The following is a 26,859-nucleotide window of genomic DNA, read 5'->3' as shown; positions in this document are numbered from 1 at the left end:
ATCTCCCCTCATTCTTCTAAACTCTAACGAGTACAAGCCTAGTTTATTCAGCCTCTCCTCATAGCTCAATCCCCTCAACTCCGGTATCAGCCTAGTAAACCTCCTCTGCACTCCCTCCAAGGCCAAAATATCCTTGCGCAGGTGCGGTGCCCAAAACTGCACACAGTACTCCAGCTGCGGCCTCACCAATGCCCTATACAGCTGCAGCAAGACCTCCCTACTTTTATATTCAATCCCCCTCGCTATGAAGGCCAGCATCCCATTCGCCTTCCTGACCACCTGCTGCACCTGCAAGCTGGGTTTTTGCGACTCATGCACAAGGACCCTGAGGTCCCTCTGCACCGTCGCCTGCTGCAGTTTTTCGCCACGTAAGTAATAGTCCTTCCTACCATTCTTCCTACCAAAGTGGACCACCTCACACTTGCCAACATTAAATTCCATTTGCCATTTCCTGGCCCATTCGCCCAGCCTATCTAGATCCTTCTGCAGACTCTCCACACCCTCCGCACAATTTGCCTTTCCCCCAATCTTGGTGTCATCAGCAAATTTCGACACCCTGCACTCGGTTCCCTCCTCCAGATCATCTATATAAATGGTAAATAGCTGAGGCCCCAGCACCGACCCCTGGGGCACCCCACTAGTCACCAACCGCCAATCCGAATAGCACCCATTGACCCCCACTCTCTGCCTCCTATTTGACAACCAATCCTCTATCCACGCTAACACCCTACCCCCAACTCCATGTCCCCTGACCTTCTGCAATAACCTCTTGTGAGGTACCTTGTCAAACGCCTTCTGAAAATCCAGAAAGACCACATCCACCGGCTCTCCTCTATCCACTGCCCTAGACACATCCTCATAGAACTCCAGTAAATTTGTCAGACACGACTTCCCTTTAATGAAACCGTGTTGCGTCTGCCCTATCAAGCAATTCCCTTCAAGATGCCTCGCAATTTCCTCCTTAATGACGGATTCCAACATTTTACCTACCACAGACGTTAAACTAACCGGCCTATAATTCCCTGCCTTTTGCCTGGCACCCTTCTTAAACAACGGCGTAACATTAGCCGTTTTCCAATCTTCCGGCACTTCCCCGGAATCCAGCGACGTCTGGAAAATAACCACCAAGGCATCCACTATAACCTCCGCCATTTCTTTCAGAACCCTCGGATGCATTCCATCCGGTCCTGGGGACTTGTCCACAATCAGCCCCTCCAGTCTGTCGAGCACCACCTCTCTAGTAACAGTAATGTCATTAAGACCCTCCAGTCCTACCACCTTTCCATCGCTAACACCCGGCAAATTATTCACGTCCTCCTCCGTGAAGACAGAAACAAAAAAGTTATTCAATACCTTAGCCATATCCCCATCCCCTACCACTAGCTCCCCTTTCTCATCCTCTAAAGGACCAACGTTCACCCTAGCCAGCCTCTTCCTTTTTATATATTTATAAAAACTCTTGCTATCCTTTTTTATATTAAGCGCTAGCCCAGCTTCATAGCTTCTCCTACCCTCCTTTATCAACTTCTTTGTCAATCTTTGTTGACATTTAAACCTTTCCCAATCCTCTTCTCGCCCACTGCTCTTAGCTACTCTAAATTCCTCCACTTTTAATTTAACACTTTCCTTCACCTCCTTTGTTATCCACGGCTTATTACCTCTCCTCCTACTGTCCTTTTTGACCATCGGAATAAATTTCTGCTGAGCACCAAGAAAGATCTCCTTAAAGATCCTCCACTGCTCCTCAGCAGACCTACCTTCCAACGCACTCCCCCAGTCCACATTCGCCAATTCTTCTCTCATCCTACCATACTCCCCTCTATTCAAACAAAGGACGCGTGTCCGGGAACCCACTTTCTCCTCCTCCATCTGCAACAGAAACTCCACCATGCAATGATCACTCTCTCCAAGAGGATCCTTCACCGCAAGGTCCCTAATTCTACCCGCCTCATTACATAGCACCAGATCCAAGATAGCTCGCTCCCTCGTCGGCTCCAACACACACTGTTCAAGGAAATTATCCCGGCAGCATTCCAAGAACTCCTCCTCGAGCCCACCTCGTCCAACATGGGTCGACCAATCAATATGCAGATTGAAATCTCCCATAACTACTGCTGTCCCATTCCTGCACGCCGCACTTATTTGCGCGTTAACAGCCCGCCCCACCTCCAGATCATTATTTGGGGGCCTATAGACGACACCCACCAGCGTCTTCCTCCCTTTGCTGTTCCTAATCTCCACCCACAACGATTCCACTTTCTGCTCTTTGGCTCCGATATCATCCCTTGCTACCACCTTGATACTATCCTTAATCAGCAGAGCTACGCCACCCCCTCTTTCCTCCTGCCTATCCTTCCTAAACACTTGATAGCCCTGTACATTCATCTCCCAGTCCCTGTCACCTTGCAGCCACGTCTCTGTAATGGCCACCAGATCGTATCCATTTGTGTCGATCTGCGCCACCAGCTCATCCACTTTATTCCGAATGCTTCGTGCATTCAGATAAAGCGCTTTCATCCCAGCCTTCACCTGGACCCTATTTGCCGTAACGCCACCAATTGGGACATCCTCGGCCTCTTCCCTTACCTGTACCCTATCCTTAACTTTAGACCTCGTAGCGTCACCTACCCTCGCACCCTCCCCCCCCCTAATTAGTTTAAAGCCCTGTCTACAGTCCTCTTTACTCGATTCGCCAACACTCTGGTCCCAGCACGGTTCAGACCCACCCCATCCCGCCCGAACAAGTCCCACCTACCCCAATACTGGTGCCAATGCCCCATAAATTCGAACCCATTCCTCCCACACCATGTATGGGATTGGGGGTAATCTAGGTACTTGGATCAGGAATTGGCTGGCAGATAGGAGACAGAGGGTGGTGGTTGATGGTGAATATTCGTCATGGACTTCGGTTACGAGCGGTGTGCCTCAGGGATCTGTTTTTGGGGCCACTGCTGTTTGTAATTTTTATTAATGATCTGGATGAGGGTATAGTTGGGTGGATTAGTAAGTTTGCTGATGACACCAAAGTCGGTGGTGTGGTAGATTGTGAGGAAGGGTGTCATAGTTTGCAGGGTGACTTAGATAGGTTGCAGAGCTGGGCCGCGAGGTGGCGGATGGAGTTTAATGTGGAGAAGTGTGAGGTAATTCATTTCGGTAGGAGTAACAGATGTGTTCAGTATAGGGCTAACGGGAGGACTTTGAATAGTGTGGAGGAGCAGAGGGATCTAGGTGTATGTGTACATAGATCCCTGAAGGTTGGGAATCAAGTAGATAAGGTAGTTAAGAAGGCATACGGTGTCTTGGCGTTTATTGGTAGGGGGATTGAATTTAGGAGTCGCAGCGTCATGTTGCAACTGTACACAACTCTGGTGCGGCCGCACTTGGAGTACTGTGTGCAGTTCTGGTCCCCACATTACAGGAAGGACGTTGAGGCTTTGGAGAGGGTGCAGAGGAGGTTTACCAGGATGTTGCCTGGTATGGAGGGGAGGTCATATGAGGAGAGACTGAGGGATTTGGGGTTGTTTTCGCTGGAAAGAAGGAGGCTAAGAGGGGATCTTATTGAAACATATAAGATGATTAGGGGTTTAGATAGGGTGGATAGTGATAGCCTTTTTCCTCAGAGGGAGAATGCTAGCACGAGGGAGCATGGCTTTAAATTAAGGGGTGGTAGTTATAGGACGGATGTCAGGGGTAGGTTCTTTACCCAGAGGGTGGTGAGGGATTGGAATGCCCTGCCTGCTGCGGTTGTAAATGCGCCTAGTTTGGGGGCGTTTAAGAGATCTATGGATAGGTTTATGGACGAAAAGGGATTGGTTTAGATTTGTGGGTCAGTGTTTTTTTTTAAAAAAACTGGTCGGCGCAACATCGTGGGCCGAAGGGCCTGTTCTGCGCTGTAATGTTCTATGTTCTAATCCTATTAATCAGCACTTTGCCCATATCCTTGAATGGTATGACCAGGTGTCTTTTAAAGAATGAGATGTAACCCGCCTCTATTATCCTCCCAAGCAGCACATTCCAGATTATCACCATCCTTTGAGTAAAAGTCTGATCTTCACTTTTTCCCTAAACCTCCTGCTCCTCACCTTCAATCTATGTCCCCTCAGAAGGGACTTGACTGAGGTGTACAAAATTATGAGGGGAAGAGTGGACAGAATAAAATTGCTTCCCTTGCTGGAGAACTCTAGAACTTTAGTGCTGTAAGATTTGGGTCGGATGCAGGAAGCTGGGATTAGAAAGGTCACCTGGGTAATCTTGGACAAGATAGGCTGTAACATTTCTATGATCCTATGGGTCTATGAGAAGGATACACTACGGAAGTTAAGAATGGGATCAAATTGAAATAAAAGGTGTATAATGCAGCAAAAATTAGCAGTAGACCGGACGATTGGGAAATGTTTAGAAATAAGGATGACTTAAATAAACAAAGAGGGAGAAATCACAAATTTAAGAGAAAATTGCAAGAAATATACATTAACTTCTGCATGGTTACCAGAAGGGAAAGGGTAACTAGAGTGAATATTGGTCCCTTAGAAGGTATGATGAGGAATTAATGGAAAACAAGAAAATGGCAGAGACTTTGAATAAATATTTTGTATCTGTCTTCACTGCAGAAGACAAAAACGTATCCCAAGAATAGTAGAAAATCAAGGGGAAAAGGGAGGAAGGAATGTAAAATAATCCTGATCACTCCAGAAAAGGAAACTAGGAAAGCAAAAGGAGGGCATGAAAGAATTAAAGCAAATTACTGCGGATATTGGAATCTGAAACAAAAACAGAAAATGCTGGAAAATCTCACCAGGTCTGATATCATCTGTGGAGGATAAAGCAAATGTTTCAAGACAGAAGGAGCTCTGACAAAGGTTCACCCTGAATTGAAACGTTGGCTCAATTCTCTCTCCACAAATGATGTCAGACCTGCTGAGATTTTCCAGCATTTTCAATTTGTTGGGCATGAAAGAATATTGGCTAGCAAAATTGAGGAGAACGCAAAGATGTTTTATCAATATATTCACAATAAGAGGATAACTAAGGAAAGAATAGGGCCCAGAAAAGACCAAAAAGGTAACCTGTGTGTGGTGGTGGAGGAGATTGCTGACAAGGCAAGAGTTGTCTACATGGTAGATAGCATGAAGACTGCACAGAGGTACCAATGTCACGTGGGGAAAAGAGTGGCAAATGGAATTCAACCCACTGAAGTGTGAAGTGATGCATTTGGGGAGGTCAAACAAGGCAAAGGATTACACAATTAATGGAAGGATATTAAGAGGTGTAGAGGAAGTGAGAGGCCTTGGAGTGAATGTTCACAGATCCCCGAAGGTGGCAGGACAGATTGGTAAATTGGTTAAAAAGGCATACAGAATATTTTCATTTATTGGCTGATGTATAGAATATGAGAGTAGGGAGGTTATGCTGGAACTACTTAAAACATTAGTTAGGCCACAACATGCGCATTGTGTGCAGTTTTGGTCATCCCATTACAGAAATGATTGCATTAGAGAAAATACAGAGGAGGTTTACAAAGCTGAGCATCGGTGGTGGAGGCAGTGCATGTTTATAGATATGGGGCCAATCAAGTCTTTGTCCTGGATGGTGTCAAGCTTTTTGAGCGTTGTTGCAGCTGCATTCATTCAGGGAAGTGAGGAATATCCCATCACTCTCCTGATTTGTGCTCTGTAGATGAGAGGTAGATGGCTTAATGGTACTATTGCTGGACTATTAATTCAGAAACTCAGCCGATGTTCAAGGGACCTGGTTCAAATTTCGCCACGGCAGCTGAGTTCAATGAAAAAAATTCTGGAATTAAGAATCTACTGATGACCATGAAACAATTGTCAATTGTTGGAAAAACCCATCTCATTCACTAATGTCCCTTAAGGAAGGAAATCTGCCTCCTTGCCTGGTCTGGTCATGTGACTCCAGAGCCACAGCTATGTGGTTGACTCTCAACTGCCCTCCAAGGGCAACTAGTGATGGGTAATAAATGCTGGTCAGCCAGTGACACCCATGTCCCATGAATGAATGAAAAAAAAGATGGTGGCAGGCTTTGGACAGTCAGGAAATGAATTACTTGCCATAGTATTCCTAGTCTCTGACCTGCTCTTGTCTGTGTATATGTGTGAGTCCAGTTGAGTTTCCAGTCGATGGTAAGTAACCCCAAGGATGTTGACAGTGGGGGATTCAATGATGGTAATACCATTGAAAGTCAAGAGGCGGTCAGAGTCTCTTGGTCATTGCCTGGCATTTGTGTGGTGTGAATGTTACTTGTCAATTGTCAGCCCAAGCCTGGATATTGTCCAAATCTTGTTGCAGTTGAACATGGGCTGTTTCAGTATCTGAGGAGTTGTGAATGATGCTCAACATTAACATCAGCGAACATTCCCACTTCTGACCTTATCACAGAGGAAGGTCATTGATGAAGCAGCTGAAGATGGTGGGGAGTCCCGGACGCTACAAATGTCTGAGATGACCACGTGTGCAGGAAGTGCTTCTTTGCGTTTTGGAGCTTCAGCAGCAGCTGAAGATACTGTGGTGCATCAGCGAGGCTGAGAGTTACGAGGCTAGCATGTTTAGAGAGGTGCTCACACCACAGCTCAAGGGATTAGAGGAAAGGAGGAGATATGTGACCACCAGACAGTCCAGAAAGAACGGGCAAGTAGTGTAAAAGTACCCTAAAGTCCCACTTGCTAACTGGCATTCCGGAAGTTAATGAGGGCACTGGTATGTCAGGAGTGCAGTCAGAGCTAAGCTTCTGGCACTATAAGGAGCTTGACTATACAGGGTGGGAGGAAGAAGGAAGGAAGAGCAATAGTGATAAGGGATTCATTAGTCAGGGGAGCAGACTGGCATTTTTACAACTGAAGATGAGACTCCAGGGTGATGTGTTGCCTCCTGATGCCAGGGTCAGAGAGGTCACTGAATGGCTGCAGGGCATCCTGAAAGGGGAGGGTGATGAGTGAGAGGATGTGGTACATATTAATACCAACAGTATCTGAAAGTGAGGAGGAATGAGGTCTTGCATCAAGAATTCAGGGAGGCAGCAGATTAAAAAGGAAAAATGGTTGTAATGTCTAGATTACTCTCAGTGCCACATGCTAGTAAGTAAAGAAATAGAAAAATAGGCCAGATGAACGCATGGCTCATGGTTTGGCACAGGAGGGAGGGTTTTAGATTCATGGATCACTGGGACTGTTTCTGGAGAAAGTGGGGCATATACAAATGGAATGGTCTGCACCTAAACCACATTAGGGCCAACATCCTTGCAGGTTGGTTTGCTAGTGTTGTTGGGAGGAAGTTAGACTACTCTGACATGGGGAGGGGCCACAGAACATTGGTAAAATAGAGACGCATCATGCAACTATAAAGCCAGTTAGTCAGTCAGAGTTCAGCTATGTTGAGTGTCCAGAGAGTAAGTAAGGCAAGGCTGGATGGTCTTTACTCTAATATTAGGAGTGTGATAGGGTAAGACTGATGAATTAAAAGTGTGGATTGACACATGGAAGTGTGATATTATTGCCATCACAGAAACAATAGTCGAGGAAAGGGGAGGATTGGCAACTCATCATTCCAGGCTATAGGATCTTTAAGTGAGATAGAGGAGGGGGTAAAAAGGGAGGTGATTTAGCAGTGTTAATTAAGGATCCAATTACTACAATAAGGAGAGATTATGGGTGGGATTTTATGGCTTCGCTCAAGCGAGATTGGAAATTCCCATCTGAGATCAACAGATATTTCCGTTGTTTGCCCTTGGCCTGCGCTGATTCTGAGGTAAGCGAGGAGGTAGAATTCCGGCGGATTTCTTGGAGGGCTTTGTGGGTAGGACATAGGAATGTTAAGGGGGCGGGCACATTACTGGGTGTGTATTATAGGGCCCAAAAAAGCCAGTGATGAATAGAGAAGCAAATATGTAGACAGTTCACAGAGGTGTGTAAGAGTAATAACTGAGGATTTCAATTTTCCAACATAAATTGCTATAGTCATAGTGCTAAGGTTTAGAGATGATGGATTTCCTGAAATATATCCAGGAAAGTTTCTTATATCATCATGTGGCATGCCCAATAAAGGGTGCAGAGTGCTGGGTCTGATTCTGCAAACAAAGTCGGACAAGTGTTCAATGAGGCAGTATAGGGAGCGCTTTAGCATTCCTTTTCCTGAAGGAAGACTGAAAGAAAGTATTCATTTAATACCCTTCCTATATCCTGCGGCTCCCCACAAAGGTTGCCCCCTTGGTCTCTAATGGGTCCTATTCTTTCCCTGGTTAACCTCTTCATCTTAATGTGTTTAGAAAATACCTTATGATTCTTCCTAATTCTGTTACAAGTCCTTTTTCATGCCCCAATTTTGCTCTTCTAATTTCTTTCTTAACCTCCCTCCTGCACTTCCTATATTGCATGATGTGGAGATGCCAGTGTTGGACTGGGATAAACACAGTAAGAAGTCTCAAAACACCAGGTTAAAGTCCAACAGGCTTATTTGGTAGCACTAGCCACTAGCTTTCGGAACACTATTCCTTCATCAGGTGAATCACCTGCTGTATCTCTCCCCAACGTTTGACCATTAACTGAATAGGTCCTGCCCTGGTTCCATCTACCAAAATGCATCACTTTGCATTTATCTAAATTAAACTCCATTTGCCACTCATCAGCTCACTGGTCCAATTGATCAAAGATCCCGTTGCAATCCGAGATAACCTTCTTCACTGTCCACTGTGCCATCAATCTTGGTGTCATCTGCAAATTTACAAACCATGCCTCCTATATTCTCATCCATATCATTAATATGAATGACAAATAAGAACATAAGAAATAGGAGCAGGAGTAGGCCATCTAGCCCTTCGAGCCTGCCCCGCCATTCAATAAGATCATGGCTGATCTGTCGCAGCTCAGTTGCACCTTCCCGCCCTCTCCCCATAACCCTTAATCCCCTCTCTTATCAAAAACCCATCAACCCGCGTCTTAAAAATATTTAGCGAGGCAGCCTCCACCACTTCAACGGGCAGAGAATTCCAGAGATTCACCACCCTTTGAGTGAAGAAGTTCCTCCTCAACTCCGTTCTAAACCGCCCCCCCCCCCTTTATCTTGAGGCTGTGCCCCCTAGTCCTACTGTCTTTTTTGAGCGGGAAGAGTCTTTCCACCTCTATCCTATCCATCCCATTCATCATCTTATACGTCTCAATGAGATCTCCCCTCATTCTTCTAAACTCTAACGAGTACAAGCCTAGTTTATTCAGCCTCTCCTCATAGCTCAACCCCCTCAACTCCGGCATCAGCCTAGTAAACCTCCTCTGCACTCCCTCCAAGGCCAAAATATCTTTGCACAGGTGCGGCGCCCAAAACTGCACACAGTACTCCAGCTGCGGCCTCACCAATGCCCTATACAGCTGCAGCAAGACCTCCCTACTTTTATATTCAATCCCCCTCGCTATGAAGGCCAGCATCCCATTTGCCTTCCTGACCACCTGCTGCACCTGCAAGCTGGGTTTTTGCGACTCATGCACAAGGACCCCGAGGTCCCTCTGCACCGCCGCCTGCTGCAGTTTTTCGCCCCGTAAGTAATAGTCCTTCCTACCATTATTCCTACCAAAGTGGACCACCTCGCACTTGCCAACATTAAATTCCATTTGCCATTTCCTGGCCCATTCGCCCAGCCTATCTAAATCCTTCTGCAGACTCTCCACACCCTCCGCACAATTTGCCGTTCCCCCAATCTTGGTGTCATCAGCAAATTTCGACACCATACACTCGGTTCCCTCCTCCAGATCATCTATATAAATGGTAAAAAGCTGAGGCCCCAGAACCGACCCCTGGGGCACTCCACTAGTCACCAACCGCCAATCCGGATAGCACCCGTTGACCCCCACTCTCTGCCTCTTATTTGACAACCAATCCTCTATCCACGCTAACACCCTACCCCCAACTCCATGTCCCTCGACCTTCTGCAATAACCTCTTGTGAGGTACTTTGTCAAATAACAGGGGACCCTGCACAGATTCCTGAGGCACACCGCTAGTCACAGCTCTCCAGTTTGAAAAACAACTCTCTGCAACCACCTTTTGTCAAGAAGCCAATTTTGTATCCTTTAGCTACCTCACCCCTGGATCCCATGATATTTAACCTTATGCAACAACCTACCATGCAATACCGTGTCAAAGGCCTTGCAAAAGTCCATGTAGACAATATCAACTGCACTGCCCTCATCTACCTTCTTGATTACCCCATCAAAAATCTCAATCAAATTTGTGAGACATGACTTTTCCATTCACAAAGCCATGCTGACTGTCCCTAATCAGTTCTTGTGTCTCTAAATGCCTGTAGATCCTGTCTCTCAAAATACCTTCCAACAACTTACGCAACACAGATGTGAAGCTCACTGGCCTGTAGTTCCCAGGCTTTTCCCTGCAGCCCTTTTTAAACAAAGGCACAACATTTGCCACCCTCCACTCTTCAGGCACCTCAACTGTGACTATCGATGATTCAAATATCTCTGCTAGGAGACCTGTAATTTCCTCCCTAGCCTCCCACAGTGTCCTGGGATACACTTCATCAGGTCCCGGGGATTTGTCTACCTTGATGCGCTTTAATACTTCCAGCACCTCCTTCTCTGTAACATGTACACTCCTCAAGACATCACTATTTATTTCCCCAAGTTCCCTAACCTTCATGTTTTTCTCAACAGTAAATACTGAAGAGAAATATTCATTTAGGATCTCACCCATCTCATGTGGATCTGCACAAAGATGATCTTGTTGATCCTTAAGAGGCCCTACTCTCTCACTAGTTACTCTTTTGGCCTTCATATATTTGTAGAAGCTCTTTGGATTCTCCTTTGCCTTATTTGCCAAAGCAATCTCTCCTTTTTTGCTCTCCTGTGGTCTTAACTTTCCAATACACCTTCCATCACAGATGGACAAACATGATTCCTTTATTGAGATTCATCTCAATGTCTTTAAGCAGCCATTAATATTCCATTGCAGTAATTCCGTAATTAATAAAAAACAATAGGAAAAGTTCACAGAAAATAAACAAAGTTTTAAAAAAATTCAATGGATGTAGGCTTCACTGACCAGGCTGGCATTTATTACCAATTCCTAATTGTCCATGAGAAGATGGGAATGAGCTGCCTTCTTGAACAATTGCACTCTATGTGTAGTAGATATACTCACAGTGCTGGAAGGGAGTAAGTTCCTAGATTTTGATCCATTGATAGTGAAGAAATGGTGATATATTTTAAGTAAGAATTCTCACGACACCAGGTTAAAGTCCAACAGGTTTATTTGCTGGCAAAAGCCACTTCGGCTACCAAATAAACCTGTTGGACTTTAACCTGGTGTTGTGAGACTTCTTACTGTGTTTACCCCAGTCCAATACCAGCATCTCCACATCAGATCCTTCTAGATGATAGGGGTTGTAGGTTTGGAATGAGCTTTGCTGAGTTCTTGCATCTTTAGATGGTACATCTTGCTGCCACTGTTTGTTAGTGGTGGAGGAAGTGAATGTTTATGGAAGGGGTGCCTGCATCACCTACAAAGAACAACAGCAACAGATGCATGGGGATACCACCACTTTCCAGTCATGCATCATTTTAATTTTGAACTCTATTTCTGTTCCTTCGCTGGGTCAAAATCCTGAAACTCCCTTTCCAAAAGCAGTTTGAGTATTTCTAGACCACATGGACTGCAGTAGTTCATGAAGGCAGCTCACCACCACCTCCTCGAAGGCAATTACGGAAATTGCTCATCTAGGCTGCAACATTAACAGTCTATAAATGAATAAATTAAATAAAAAATCCTCATCTGAAAAAACTGATCCTGAAATGGCAACAACCAGACACTGAGTATTTATCCATCAATACAAAGAGAGAGAGAGGGGGGGTGGGGGGGAAAAGGAGGAAGAAACTTACCATTTCACCCTGCTGGCCAATGGGCAGGGCAAGCCGGTAAGATTGTGAAAGAGCCGAGAAATCAAGTGCGTGCCCGATTTCTTGCCAATCGCGATCTTACTGGCACCGGATATCCAATGAGATCAGCCGTATGCTGATAGAGGTTGTGTGGCTGATTGTAATATTTAAATGCTATTTAAAATAGTATTTAAATATTACAAGTGTGCCTGAGACAGAATTATCCCTAAGTGCCTTCGAGGAGGTGGTGGTGAGCTGCCTTCAGGAATCATGCTGTCCGTATGGTCTAGAAATACTCAACCTGCTTTTGGGAAGGAGGGGATTTTGACACAATGACAGCAAAGGAATAGAAATAGAGTTCAAATTATGGTGATATATAGCTTGGGGGGAAACTTGAGGCCTCCATGGCCAGACTGATAGAGGTTCTCTCAATCCGGGGGGGGCGTTGTTTTACGTTAAGTCTGGGCGAGGGACGGGGGAGTGGTGACCTGCCGTGGATTCCCACAACAGGGAGTTTCAGTAGAGCAGAGAAATCTGCACATGTGCAATGTTGCCCCCTTCTGCTATCAGCCAGCTATCAGGTGATTTAGGTCTCGCCCACTCCCCCTGCTGGCGGATTTCAAGTTTGGCACAATTGTTTTTGACTAAGGTAAGATTTGACTTCAAATCCACCCAAAAGAATGCACAATTTTTTCCCATTATCACGTTCATTTGGGACTAAGAACCTTTTGGTAAGACTGCCCACAACAACTTTAATTTATATACTTCCCAGGACCATTATCATATTCTGATACCTTGTCACATCGAAAGATGAGGATCAGTGAACCAAAATCCAGTCAAACAGGTAGGTAGGAGCAAAGAAAGCTGGTGAGGCAGCCCAGAACTTTATTCTTTTGTGGATTTGGGTGTCTCAGGCTAGACTACCATTTATTGTCCATTCCTAATTATCACTGAGATGGTGATAGTGAGCTGTCTTCTTGGACCACTGTATAGGTAGACCCACAGTACTGTTAGGGAAGATGTTCCACATTTTTACCCAACAACAGTGAAGGAATGGCAATATAAATCCAAGTCAGGATGATGTATGGTTTGGAGAGGAATTTATGGATGGTGGTGTTCCAATGTATCTACTGCCCTTGTTCTGCTAGGTGGTAGAGTTCCTGAATTTGGAAGATGCTATCAAAGGAGTCTTGGTGAGTTGTTGTATGCATTTTGTAGATGGTACACACTTATGCTACTGTGTGTCAGTGGTGGAGGGAGTAAATGCTTAAGGTGGTGGATGGAGTGCCAATAAGAGTAGGGACGGAATTCCAAATGATTTTGGGCCTTGACAGCTAACAGTACAGTCATCGTTGTGAATAAAAGGAAGTTAGATGTGCAAAAAAAAACCAGGATTGAAGGAGAGCGTTTATTAAAAATGGAAAACGGGTCCTTACAATACAGGTAATATGATGTCAGACAGACCCACATTTTTAAACATATAGATAAGCAGGGAAGGTTAAAATCTGCAGCATGAAAAGATTCCAGTGGAAAGATGAAAAATATATACATCATTGACAGAAAGTTGTTGATCATCCCTACCTGTCCACTGTTGTTCAATGGCTTTTATATGTGCTTCTGTAAACTTCCAGAAATAGGCAAGTTTCTTCCACTCATTTGGTTTGAGGTATTTTGTTGCTAGTCTCCATATGACTGAGCGAATGTGCTGAGTTTCTGTTCTGTGGTCTTGTTTGAAGGTCACATGCATTCCAACACAGGATTCCAGATCAATGTTTGGGTGATCCTGAAAAGGAAAATTTTGTTTAATTTTGTGTTTCTCTCCAACTCCTGAAAGATTGAGATTCTGAGCACAAATTTAGGAATTAAATTCTAATCTTTTTTTTATCCTGATCCTAAAGTTAATGCTGGAAACAGTTAGAGACTAGAGTGCCTTTTTGCAAGTTAACTTCCACAAATCTTTAAATAAAATACTTTCATCTCTGGACTCAAAGCATTTATTGAATTGTACACCTACAGGTGAAGCTATTTCTGTCATGAGATTTTTGAAATCACAAAGAGAGAAGCATAGGGATTTAGGAACAGGAATAGGCCACCCATGTCCACTTTGCTATTTAATGAAATCCTGCCTTTTATATAACCTAAGTCCATAAACCTGTCTTGGCACATCTCCGTGCAAAAACTTTGCAACATGTCAATATCAGTTCTAAAATTAATAACTTCTAATATCAATTACCATTTGAGAAAGCGTCCAAATTTCTACAGCCATTTTAGAGAAGAAACACTTCCAAAGTTTACTCCTGAAAGTTTTGGCTCTAATTTTTTAAATAATGCCCACTGGAATGTTTTAATTTGATTTGGTTTACTGTCACATGATTTGGGATACAGTGAAAATTATTGTTTCTTGTACGCTGTACAGACAAATCATAGCATTCATTGACTACACTAGGGAGAAGGCAAGGAGAGGGTGCAGAATGTAGTGTTACAGTCATAGCTAGGGTGTAGAGAAAGATCAGCTTAATATATTGTAGCTCCATTCAAAAGACTGATGGCAGCAGGGAAGATGCTGTTTTTTGAGTCAGTTGGTATGTGACCTCAGACTTTTGTATCTTTTCGCCGACGGAAGAAGGTGGAAAAGAGTATGTCCATGGTGTATGGGTCCTTGATTATGCTGGCTGCTTTTCTGAGGCAGTGGGAAGTATAGATGGAATCAATGGATGGGAGGTTGGTTTGCGTGATGGACTGTGCTACATTCATAACCCTTTATAGTTTCTTGCAGTCGTGGTCAGAGCAGGAGCCATACCAAGCTGTGATAAATTCAGAAAGGATGCTTTCTATGGTGCATTTGTAAAAGCTGGTGAGAGTCGTAGCCGACATGCCAAATTTCCTTAATCTCCTGAGAAAAAAGAGGTGTTGGTGGACTTTCTTAACTAAACCACTGGTGTGGAGGGACCATGATCTGGAGATGCCGGCGTTGGACTGGGGTAAACACAGTAAGGAGTCTCACAACATCAGGTTGAAGTCCAACAGATTTATTTGGTAGTAAACGCCACTAGCTTTCGGAACGCTGTTCCTTCATCAGGTCCTGACGAAGGAACAGCGTTCCAGAAGCTAGTGCAGTTTACTACTAAATAAACCTATTGGACTTTAACCTGGTGTTGTGAGGCTTCTTACTGTGGAGGAACCAGGACAGAGTTTTGGTCATCTGGACACTTAGAAACCTGAAGCTCTTCACCATTTCCACTTCGTCCCCATTGATGCAGACAGAGGCATGTCCTCCTCTACACTTCTTGAAGTTGATGACTATTTTCTTCATTTTACTGACATTGAGGGAGAAATTATTGTCATTGCACCACTTCACCAGATTCTGTATCTCATTTCTGTACTCCGACTCACCATTATTTGAGATCCAACCCATTACAGTGGTGTCATCAGCAAACTTTAAAATCAAGGGGAATTTGGCCACACAGTCATAGGTGTATAAGGAGTATAGTCTAGGGCTGGGGACACAGTCTAGAGGGGCATCGGTGTTGAGGATAATTGTGTTCCCCAGCCAATGGAAATAGTTTCTGTTTTGTCTATCTGCTCTACTTAATGCCTTGAGTTCAAACAGTTCAAGTCTTGTCATGTGACAGGGTGATTATAGTTTTTGCTTCAAGCCAACAAGGCCCCTAGCTGAAATCCATTGTGTTTTGGAGCAGGTAACAGCAGGGCAATTTTTTAAAAAAATCATTTACGGGAGGTGGGCATTGCTGGATAGGCCAGTATTTATTGCCCGTTAATGACTGTCATTGGAAAGGTGGCTGCGAGAAGTCTTTTTGAAATGCTGCAGTTGCTACGATGTTGGTTTATTCTTAGAGAGGGAATTCCAGGACTTTGACCCAGCAGAGAAGGAATGGTGATAGATTTTCAAATCAGGATGGTGGGTGGCTTGCATGTGAATGTCCAAGTGGTGGTGTTCCCACTTTTCTACTGCACTTCACCTTCTAGATGGTAGCAATAGAGGTTTAGAAGGTGCTGTCTAAGAAGTCTTGCTGAGTTTCTGCAGTGCATCTTGTGTACGCCACTGCCACTGCCTGTCATTGGTAGAGGGAGAGAATGTTTATGAAAGGGTACTAATCAAGCACACTGTTTTGTCCTACATTGTGTCAAACTTCTTGCATGTTGTTGGAGCTGCACTCATCCAGGCATGTGGAAAATATTCCATCACATTCCTGACTTGTGTCTTACAGATTTTGTCTAGACTTTGGGGAGTCAGTAGGTGAATTATTCATCACAGGATTCCCAGCCTCTGACCTGCACTTGTAGCCACAGTACTTAAATGGTGAAGCTTGTTCAGTTTCTGGTCAATGTTGACAGTAGGGAATTCAATGATAGTAACTGGATATTGTCCAGGAATTGCTATGTTTGAACATGGGCCGCTTCAGTATCTGAGAAGTCGCGAATGGTGTTTAACATTGTGCAATCATCAGATAAAATCCCCCCTCTGACCTTATGATGGAGGATTGTTGTTGTTCATCCATCATCATCAATGAGGACCTCGAAACCATTAGTCATTTTGAGGCTGGTTGCGGTGTGTCTGAAGATGACTGATCAGGGCCAATTCGGGCACGGAATGTCCTGGCACATATTGGACAGACTTGTGTAGACACTGTAGTTGTTGCACTGGTGGCTCTGGACTTGCACAGATCGTGCTGAAGTTGTGCGTCAGCAATACACCTTGCTTCATGAGCTTGATAGCCCTTGTGGATGAGGCAGCGCCAGGTAGGGCGGTTTTGTGCCAGCATTTCCCAGGTGGCTGTGTCAATGTCAAGTGGCTTCAGGGGGGCCTTGAGTGTGTCTCTGTAATGTTTCTTCTGCCCTCCATGCGAGCGTGTTCCAGCAGAGAGTTCCCCAAAAAGGAGCTGCTTGGGTATGCGCACACCTGACATACAGATGACATGACCTGCCCACCGGGTCTGCGTTCTCATCAGCAGTTTGTGGACTGATGGTAGACTTGTGCTAGTGAGAACTTCAGTGTCTGGTACTTTGTCTTGCCATATGATGCATAATATTCTGCAAAGACAAGCCATATGGAAATGATTGAGCTGTCTTGCATGCCTTCGATACACAGTCCACGTACAGGAGGCATACAGGAGGGGAGTGAGTACCACAGTGCTGTAGACCTTCAGTTTTGTTGCTGGGCTGATTCCTCGACGTTCCCATAGAGTGCAGCGCAGTCTACCAAAAGCAGAATTTGCCTTTGCTATTCTGTAGTTAACTTCTGTATCAATACTCACTGATTGGGAGAGGGTGCTGCCAAGATAAGTGAACTGGTCCACTTCCTGAAGTTTCTGCCCTTTGATGGTGGGTTCTGTGTACGGTGCATGCGGAGCAGGCTGGTGCATGACTTCGGTCTTTTTAATGTTGATGGTGAGTCCAGAGTTGATACAAGCAGTGGAAAATTTGTCCATACTGACTTGCATCTCTGGCTCTGAGCCAGCATACAGGGTGCAGTCATCGGCAAACAGGAAATCTCTCAGAAGAGTCTCCTTCACTTTGGTAATACCTTGAAGACTCCTCAGGTTGAAGAGCTTCCCATCCACTCTGTACTTGGGTCTGATTCCAGCAACACTGTCCTGGAAGGCATGATTCAGCATGGCAGTAAACATCATGCTGAACAGTGTGGGTGCGAGCACACAGCCCTGTTTGATGCCATTGGTGACTGGGATTCTCCACCACCCAGTACTCTGGCCATCATGCCACCATGGAACTGGCGAACCATCTGAATGAATTTGGGGGGCAGCCGAACTTTGACATAATCCTCCACAGGCCTTGTCAGCTGACAGTGTCGAAGGCTTTTGTGAGGTCAAGGGTTGTGTAGAGCTCACGATTCTGCTCCTGACACTTCTCCTGAAGTTGGCGCACAGCAAAAATCATGTCAATAGTCCCGCAACCTTTGTGGAAGCCACACTGTGACTCTGGAAGCAGGCCCAGCTCCAGATGAGTGACCAGACGATTTAGCAGGACTCTCACGAGAGTTTTTCCTGTGATGGAGAGCAGTGAGATTCCTCGGTGATTGTCGTATACTTGCCGATTGCCCTTCCTCTTGTAGAGGTGTATGATGGAAGCATCTTTAAGTTCCTGAGGAATGGATCCTTGCTTCCAAAAGGACTGGAACAACTCAGTGAGCTTCTGGATAAGTGCAGGACGAGCAGCTTTATAGATCTCTGCGGGTATGGCATCTGCCCCTGGGGCTTTGCCACTGGATAGCTGGCTGACAGCTTTCGTGACTTCAGCTACTACCGGTGGGTCATCCATGGCACTGTTGATATCGACCTGGGGAATCCTGTCTATTGCCTCATCGTTAATAGATGACGGTCGGTTGAGGACGGCTTCAAAGTGTTCAGCCATCTGCAGGATCTGAGCCTTCTCTGTAATGAGAGTTGTACCATCTGTACTCAGGAAGGGGGTATCTCCCGAGAGATTGAGATCCAGAGAGTGTTGAGGGCTTCGTACAACCATTTCAAGTCATTTCTGTCAGCATAGCCCTGTATTTCATCTGCCTTGGTGCTCAGCCAGGCATCCTGCATTTTACACAGGTTATTCTAGACTGTCCTGTGAGCCCTGGTAAAAGCGTTTTCCTTAGCAGCTGAAGATAGGTCGTTCTGACAGGCCCGATGAAGATGGCGCTTTTCAACAAGTACAGCCTGTATATCCTCATCATTCTCATCGAACCAGTTTGCAGGTGGAGGGCCCGAGCATCTTCAGCGCAGATGTATGGACAGCGTCCCTGAAGTGTTCCCAGTCGTCCTCGGTGCTGTCTGTGAGGTGTAGGTCAGCAAGCTTGATTTCTAAGTCTTCAGCCAGTGCTGAAGCTATGCTGGGGTTCTTTAGCTTGGCCGCATTGATTGTTTTCATAACCTTGCTTCCTTGTGGTCGCCTCTTGGGTCTGATGCGGAGCCTCATTTTGGAGACAATGAGCCTGTGATCCGTCCAGCAGTCAGCACCACACATGACCTTGGTCACTCTGACATCCTGCCTGTCTTTTCTCCTGACAGTGACATAGTCGATAAGATGCCAATGCTTACAGCGGGGGTGCATCCAAGAGGTCTTGTTATAGGTAGGCAGATGGAAGATTGTGTTGGTGACGAGGAGGCCGTGTGCTGCACAGGTCTTCAGTAAGAGTAGGCCGTTACTGTTACACTTGCCCACTCCATGCCTCCCAATGACTCCCTGCCAGATTGCAGAGTCACACCCTACTCTTGCATTGAAATCGCTAAGCAAGATCAGCTTGTCGGTCCTGCTCACTGCTGATAATAGGGGGTCTAGTTCTTCATAGAACTCGTCTTTCATCTCATCCAGGTTGTTCACTGTGGGGGCATAGGCGCTGATCAGGGTGGCTTGACTTCTGTTCTGTAGCAGAAGCTGTAATGTCATAAGCCGGTCGTTCACACCCTTGGATAGGCTAGCAAGTTTCCGAACAAGGTGACTCCTGATGGCGAATCCAACTCCAGCATCATGATGCTCATCACTGCCACGACCGCTCCAGAAAAAAGTGTATCCGCCTCCAGTTTCAGTCAAATAACCTACGTTGGCAAGATGAGTTTCTCTCAGGGCTGCAATGTCAATGTTGTATCTTGCAAGCTCTCTGGCAACTAAGGCTGTTCTTCTCTCTCTGGTCTGTCTGCTGTAGGGTTGTCCAAAAGTGTGCGCACGTTCCAAGTGCCAATGGTAAGAGGTGTCACCTTGTGTTTTATTTTGTTTGTTTGACCGCAAGATGGGATCCCCACCAGCTGCAGTAAACTGGCCAGGGTGTGGTGAAGCAGGCAATGTTTAGGGCACCTTTTCTAGCCCCTTCCTCATTCTATGGAGGTGAGCAGTGCATTCCTGAAGAGGACTGCTCAGTCGCCCAGGTAGACGCCGAGTTTCGTTGCTGCTTCGGTCAGCGAAAAACGACCATTAGACCTGAGCTGCCTGTGTGCAGGTCCGTGACTACAGCTCCCAGTGTATCCACACCTACTGCTTCGTCGCCACAGGACTTCAAAAGTTGAACAGGACACTGATATGATGACGATGATGGTGTTGAGACTAGTGCTTGATTTGGATTAAAGTGAAGGAGAGTTGTGCAGCGTCAGCCTTACTCTCTCTTCCCAATTCCCATCTACATCCAGTGACAAGACAGTTGGAAATGGGGCTGGCGCAGTGGATGACCAGGATGTTTTCTGTATCTTGTCCTGCTCGCGCGTTTCACGACGCTTGCAGAGACCGCCTTCTTGACCGTTGGACCTTAGGTAGGGTACTTAATAGAGGGTACTTAAGAGTCAATCACCGTGCTGTTGGCCTGGAGTCATATGTAATCCAAACCAGGTAAAGACAGCAGATTTCCTTCCCTAAAGGACATTAATAAACCCAATGCTTTTTTTAATGACAATCAACAATGGTTTCATGGTCATCATTAAAGCTATTAAATTCAAGATTTTTACTGAATTCAAATCCACTATCTACAGAGGTGCGATTTGAACACATTTCTCCAGAGCATTACTCAGTGTTTTTGGGTTATCAATCCCTCCACAATATCACTGTGTGACCACAAAACTCTATTAACACTACATTGGGGATTAGGACTCCATAGTGGCTAGGGTAGAGGTCTTCCTGTTCAGTAATAATACCAACTGGGGTTATTACTATTGAAGCAGATAAAGTTTGGGGGCAGTGCATGAGGGTTTATGGAAATTCAGATTGCTGCATGTTGGGAGTTAAATTCTAGATTTTGAGCAGGTTTGAAGGATTCTTCCATTTTGAGGTGTCCTCACACTTGCCTTTTTGCCTCAGTGGTGCCCAACCTTTTCCACTGGGGCTGCTGGGCAGCTTGTGCTGCAAGCCTCTCATGGGGCTTCCCACCTCAGAAATTAATTTGCCTTCCTTCATTACACTGAAGATGCAGGGCTGAAAATTAGGAACTCCATTCATGTCATGCCAGCAGATGTCTTGCAAATGAGATCTCAGGATCCGTACATGGTCTTATTTCCAACAGCCCATTGCAAAGTTCAGCTCATAATCCCTGATACAAAGCTAAAATACATAAATCTGAATACAAATGGAAATGATATCTAACATTGAATTTTATCCTTGTGGCAGATGACTCACCTTTTCCCATTTGTAAAATCTGTCTGCTTTGATAATCATATCAACCAAATTGATATGGTTCCCACGGGCAGCTATCTCTAAAGATGTTTTTCCATGCTAAAACAAAAGTGTAAAAAAAAAATCAGATTCATTTCTCATTTAAAATGTTTGAATGTTGCAAAAAAAGTCAATAGGTCAGTAAAACAATTCTCAATCAATCCAAGCTGAACTGAATATTAGTAATCAGACTTGTGTTACAAGTCTGCCTGCCTCACAAGCTTTCGAGATTCAGATGAATGAAGAGTTCATTCACCTGACGAAGAGGGGAACCTCGGAAGCTTGTGAGTTTACTATCAAATAAATCGGTTGGACTTAAACCTGGTGTTTGTCAGACTTCTTACGGTGTTGAACTGGGGCAGGTACAGTAAGAAGTCTCACAACACCAGGTTAAAGTCCAACAGGTTTACTTAGTCATACCTTCATCAGGTGAGTTAAGAGTTGGGTTCACAAACAGGGCATATACAGACACAAACTCAATTCACAAGATAGTGGTTGGAATGTAATCAAGCTTCTACAGATACAGACAATGCAAATGGTGAGAGGGTCAAGTACAGGTTAAAGAGACGTAAATTGGCCAAGCCAGGGCAGTTAGTGAGATTTTGCAAGCCCAGGCAAGTCACAAGGGTTACAGATAGTGTGACATGAACCCAAGATCCCGGTTGAGGCCGTCCTCATGTGTGCGGAACTTGGCTATCAGTTTCTGCTTGGTGATTCTGCGTTGTGTGAAGGTCGCCTTGGAGAATGCTTACCTGAAGATCAGAGCCTGAATGTCCTTGACTGCTGAAGTGTTTCCTGACAGGAAGGGAACACTCCTGCCTGGTAATTGTCAAGCAGTGTCCATTCATCCGTTGTCATAGCGTCTGGATGGTCTCGCCAATTACCGTGCCTCAGGACATCCTTTCCTGCAGCATTTCAGTAGACAATGTTGGCTGAATCACAAGAGAATGTGCTGTGTACCTGGTGGACAGCATTCTCACATCGATGATCCCGGCATGTCTTGCAGAGGTTGCTGTGGCAGGGTTGTGTGGTGTCGTGGTCACTGTTCTCCTGAAAGCTGGATAGTTTGCTGCGGATAATGGTCTGTTTGAGGTTGTGCGGTTGTTTGAAGGCAAGAAGTGGGGGTGTGGGGATGGCTCCAGCGAGATGTTCGTCTTCGTCAATGACATACTGAAGACTCCAGAGAAGATGTCATAGCTTCTCCGCTCCGGGGAAGTACTGGACAACGAAGGGTACTCTGTCCACTGTGTCCTGTGTTTGTCTTCTGAGAAGGTTGGTGTGGTTTCTCGCTGTGGCACATAGGGACAGTCAATTGATAAGTCAAGCGCCATATCCTGTTCTTATGAGGGCATCTTTCAGTGTCTGTTGCGATCCTCCTCATTTGAGCAGATCCTGTGTGTATGGAGGGCTTGTCCGTAGGGGATGGCTTCTTTACTGTGTTTAGGGTGGAAGCTGGAGGAGTGGAGCATCGTGAGGTTATCTGTGGGCTTGCATTACAGTGAAGTGCTGAGGTGACTGTCCTTGATGGAGATGTGTGTGTCCAAGAATGCAACCAATTCTGAACAGTAGTCCATGTAGTCTGATGGTGGGATGGAACTTGTTGGCATCATCATATAGTTATTTCAGTGATTGTTCGTCATGAGTTCAAAGGAAGAAAATGTCATCAATGTATCAGTGTATGGCGTCAGTTGAAGATCCTGTGCGGTGAAGAGATCTTGTTCAAACTATGCATGAAGATGTTGGCATATTGAGGTGCAAATTTGGTCCCCATGGCTTTTCCATGTGTCTGGAAGAAGAACTGGTTAGAGTCATAGAAAGTCATAGAGGTTTACAGCATGGAAACAGGCCCTTCAGCCAAACTTGTCCATGCCGCCCGTTTTTTTCAAAACCCCTAAGCTAATCCCAGTTGGCCGCATTTGGCCCATATCCCTCTATACCCATCTTACCCATGTAACTGTCTAAATGCCTTTTAAAAGATAAAATTGCACCCGCCTCTACTACTACCTCTGGCAGCTTGTTTCAAACACCCACTACCCTCTGTGTGAAAAAAACTGCCCCTCTGGACACTTTTGAATCTCTCCTCTCTCATGTTAAACCAATGCCCTCTAGTTTTAGACTCCCCTACATTTGGGAAAAGATATTGACTATCTACTTTGTCTATGGCCCTCATTATTTTATAGCCCTCTATAAGGTCACCCCTCAGCCTTCTATGTTCCAGAGAAAAAAGTCCCAGTCTATTCAATCTCTCCTTATAACTCAATCCATCAAGTTCCGGTAGCATCATAGTAAATCCTTTCTGCACTCTCTCTAGTTTAATAATATCCTTTCTATAATAGGGTGACCAGAATTGCACACAGTATTCCAACGGTGGCCTTACCAATGTCTTGTACAACTTCAACAAGACGTCCCAAATCCTATATTCAATGTTCTGATCGATGAAACCAAGCATGCCGAATGCTTTCTTCACCACTCTGTCCACCTGTGATTCCACTTTCAAGGAGCTATGCACATGTATCCCTAGATCCCTACCATTAACTGAGTAAGTCCTGCCCTGGTTCAATCTACCAAAATGCATCACCTCGCATTTGTCTAAATTAAACTCCATCTGCCATTCGTCAGCCCACTGGCCCAATTGATCAAGATCCCGTTGCAATTGGAGATAACTTTCCTCACTGTCCACTATGCCACCAATCTTGTCATCTGCAAACTTACTATACTGCCTCCTGTATTCTCATCCAAATCATTATATAAATGACAAATAACAGTGGGCCCAGCACTGATCCCTGAGGGACACCACTGGTCACAGGCTTTCAGTTTGAAAAACAACTCTCTATAACCATCCTCTGGCTTCTGTCAAGAAGCCAATTTTGTATCCATTTAACTACCTCACCCTGGATTTAACCTTATGGAACAACCTACCATGCGGTACCTTGTCAAAGGCCTTGCTAAAGTCTATGTAGACAACATCAACTGCACTGCCCTCATCTACCTTCTTGGTTACCCCTTCAAAAAACTCAATTAAATTTGTGAGACATGATTTTCCACTCACAAAGCTATGCTGACTGTCCCTAAGCAGTCCTTGCATCTTAAAATAACTGTAGATCCTGTCTTTTTGCTACTCTACAATCTTCAGGCACCTCACCTGTGACTATCGATTATTCAAATATCTCTGCTAGGGGACCCGCAATTTCCTACCTAGTCTCCCACAACGTCCTGGGATACATTTCATCAGGTCCCAGAGATTTAGCTGCCTTGATGCGCTTTAACACTTCCAGCACCTCCTTCTCTGTAATATGTACACTCCTCAAGTTCCCTAACATCATTCCTTTTCTCAACAGTAAATACTGATGAGAAATATTCATTTAGGATCTCACCCACCTCTTGTGGATCTGTGCATAGATGACCTTGTTGATCCTTAAGAGGCCCTACTCTCTCTCTTGTGCCCTTTATGTATTTGTAGAAGCTATTTGGATTCTCCTCTGCCTTATCTGTCAGAATGATTTTGTGTCCCCATTCTATCCTCCTGATTTCTCTCTTAACTCTACTCCTACACCCCCAGAGATTCACTTGATCCCAGCTGCCTATGCATGTCATATGCCTCTTTCTTCTTCTTGACCAGGGTCTCAATATCCCGAGTCATCCAGGGTTCCCTACTTCTGCCAGCCTTGCCCTTCATTCTAAGAGGAGTGTGCTTACCCTGAACCCTGGTTAACACACTTTTGAAAGCCTCCCACTTACCAGACATCTCTTTGCCTTCTCACAGACTCCCCCAATTAACTTTTGAAAGTTCCTGCCTGATACCATCAAAATTGGCCTTGCCCCAATTTAGAATTTTAACTTTTGGGCCAGACCTATCATTCTCCATAGCTATCTTAAAACTAGCAGAATTATGGTCACTGTCCCAAAGTGATCCCTCACTAACACTTTTGTCATCTGCCCTTATTTCCCAAGAGGAGGTCAAGTTTTGCCCCCTCTCTAGACAGGCCATCCACATACTGAATGAGAAATTCCTCCTGAATACACTCAACGAATTTCTGTCCATCCAACCCTCTAATACTATGGCTGTCCCAGTCAATGTTGGGAAAATTAAAATCTCTATTACCACCCTTTTTTTTTCTTGGAGCTATCTGTAATCACTTTACATATTTGCTCTTCAATTTCCCGCTGACTATTTGGGGGCCTATAGTACAACCCTATCAAAGTGATTTCCCCCTTCTTATTTCTCAGTTCTATCCATATAGACTCAGTGGGTGAACCCTCGGATACATCCCCTCTCAGTACGGCCGTGATGCTTTCCCTAATCAAAAGTGCAACTCCCCCTCCTCTCTTACCTCCTGTTCTGTCCTTCCGATAGCATCTGTACCCTGGACCATTCAGCTGCCAGTCCTGTCCCTGCCTTAGCCATGTTTCAGTAATTGCTTTAATATCCCAGTCCCATGTCCTGAGTTCATCTGCCTTTCCCGTCAGGCCTCTTGTATTGAAATAAATGCAGTTTAATCCAGACCTCCCTCGCTCTCTGCCTTGCTTTTGCCTGATCTGTCTGGTACTAGGATTACTGACACTGCCTTTACTAATTAATGTTCTCTCTTTAACTTCTGCTTTGGTTGTTGAAGGTGAGGATGTTGTGTTCCAGGATGGAGTAGAATTGCATCTGGAGATTGGCAGTTGTCAGCATTGAATACTGAAGCAGTTGCAGCAATGCCATCATTGTGAGGCATGCTACTGTAGAATGCCAAGACATCCATTGAGACAAGGACGGCTCAGTTCAACTGCTCCATGTGTGCTGTGTTTCTCTAGGAAGTCCATAGTGTCACAACAGAAGCTGGGTTTCAGGATGCCCTCAATGTAGCCAGAGAGCTTCTCACCCAGGGTCCCACTGCCTGACACGGTGGGATGGTCAGCTGTGTTGGCCTTGTGTATCTTTGGGAGGCAGTAGAGATCTCCAATGCGGGGAGTATGTGGGATAAGACTACCGAGGGTGCACTGAAGGTCCAGATCAAAGGCCTTGATCAATCTGTTGACTTGATGGATGTATTCTTTGGTCGGATCTGCAGGTAGCTGTCTGTAGTGTTCCTTGTTGTTCAGTTTTCAGTGCACTTCTTTGCAGTAATCCATTCTGTTCAATTCCTCTGTGTCCGCTGTGAGACTGATGGGGTCCATTTTGATAGTGGGGCAGAAATTGAGCCCTCGGCTGAGAATTTCGATTTCATCTGGTAAGTGTTTAGTCCAACAAGTTGACAATGGACTTCCCTACAGTGGTACTGCTTTCTACTGTAGTACCGGAGAAGGCTTGATTGCTCCTGGTGGTGATGCCGAGTTTCTCAAGTTTCCTGTTCTTGGTGAGCATGTAGATGGCATTGTTTCATTGTCTCGTCTGCTTGGCAGTATTTCACAGCTGGTCTGTGTTCTGAGCGCAAGTTGAGAATATGGACTGTATCTTGGTTTCCAGGGTGCGGCGTTTGCTGTAGAGCTGGTGTATGAGATGGCTGAGGAGTGTGAGAGGAATGGCAAAGTCTCTCAGCGTAGTCTGTTTTATAGATTGACCTGAGTGGGTTTGTGATCTGTAGTCCTTTCGGTATCTTGTCTGCTTTCTTGCATTTTTGTAGAAACTTGATGCCTGTGTCAATATGTGCGATCATTCAATGAGATCATGGCTGTTCAGCAGCCTAACTCCACATGGCATTTTCCCATCCCATAACATGTTTGAATATCAAAGTTCCACCAATTCCAGATTTAAAATGAACAATTGCTCCAGCATCAATTGCCATTTACGGAAGGGAGTTCAAGTATTTACTACCCTTTGT

At 45.1% G+C, this 26,859-nt stretch overlaps 1 protein-coding gene across 3 annotated transcripts in view; it reads right to left on the bottom strand.

Annotated features, from left to right (window-relative positions):
• ankdd1a (ankyrin repeat and death domain containing 1A) overlaps positions 1–26,859 on the bottom strand; it is a 155,945-nt gene that overhangs the window by 29,166 nt on the left and 99,920 nt on the right. For all 3 annotated transcript variants that reach the window (XM_080214097.1, XM_080214099.1, XM_080214098.1), the window contains exons 12-13: positions 21,020–21,115; positions 13,475–13,676 (exon numbers count right to left, since the gene is read on the bottom strand). In XM_080214097.1, the coding sequence (XP_080070223.1) occupies positions 13,475–13,676; positions 21,020–21,115 (298 nt within the window). The remainder of the gene's footprint in view (positions 1–13,474; positions 13,677–21,019; positions 21,116–26,859) is intronic.

The sequence above is a fragment of the Carcharhinus amblyrhynchos genome, chromosome 28, assembly GCF_965287045.1.
Source record: "Carcharhinus amblyrhynchos chromosome 28, sCarAmb.v2.hapA, whole genome shotgun sequence".
NCBI classification, from domain to species: domain Eukaryota; kingdom Metazoa; phylum Chordata; class Chondrichthyes; order Carcharhiniformes; family Carcharhinidae; genus Carcharhinus; species Carcharhinus amblyrhynchos.
This window is presented reverse-complemented; position numbering and strand designations above follow the sequence as displayed.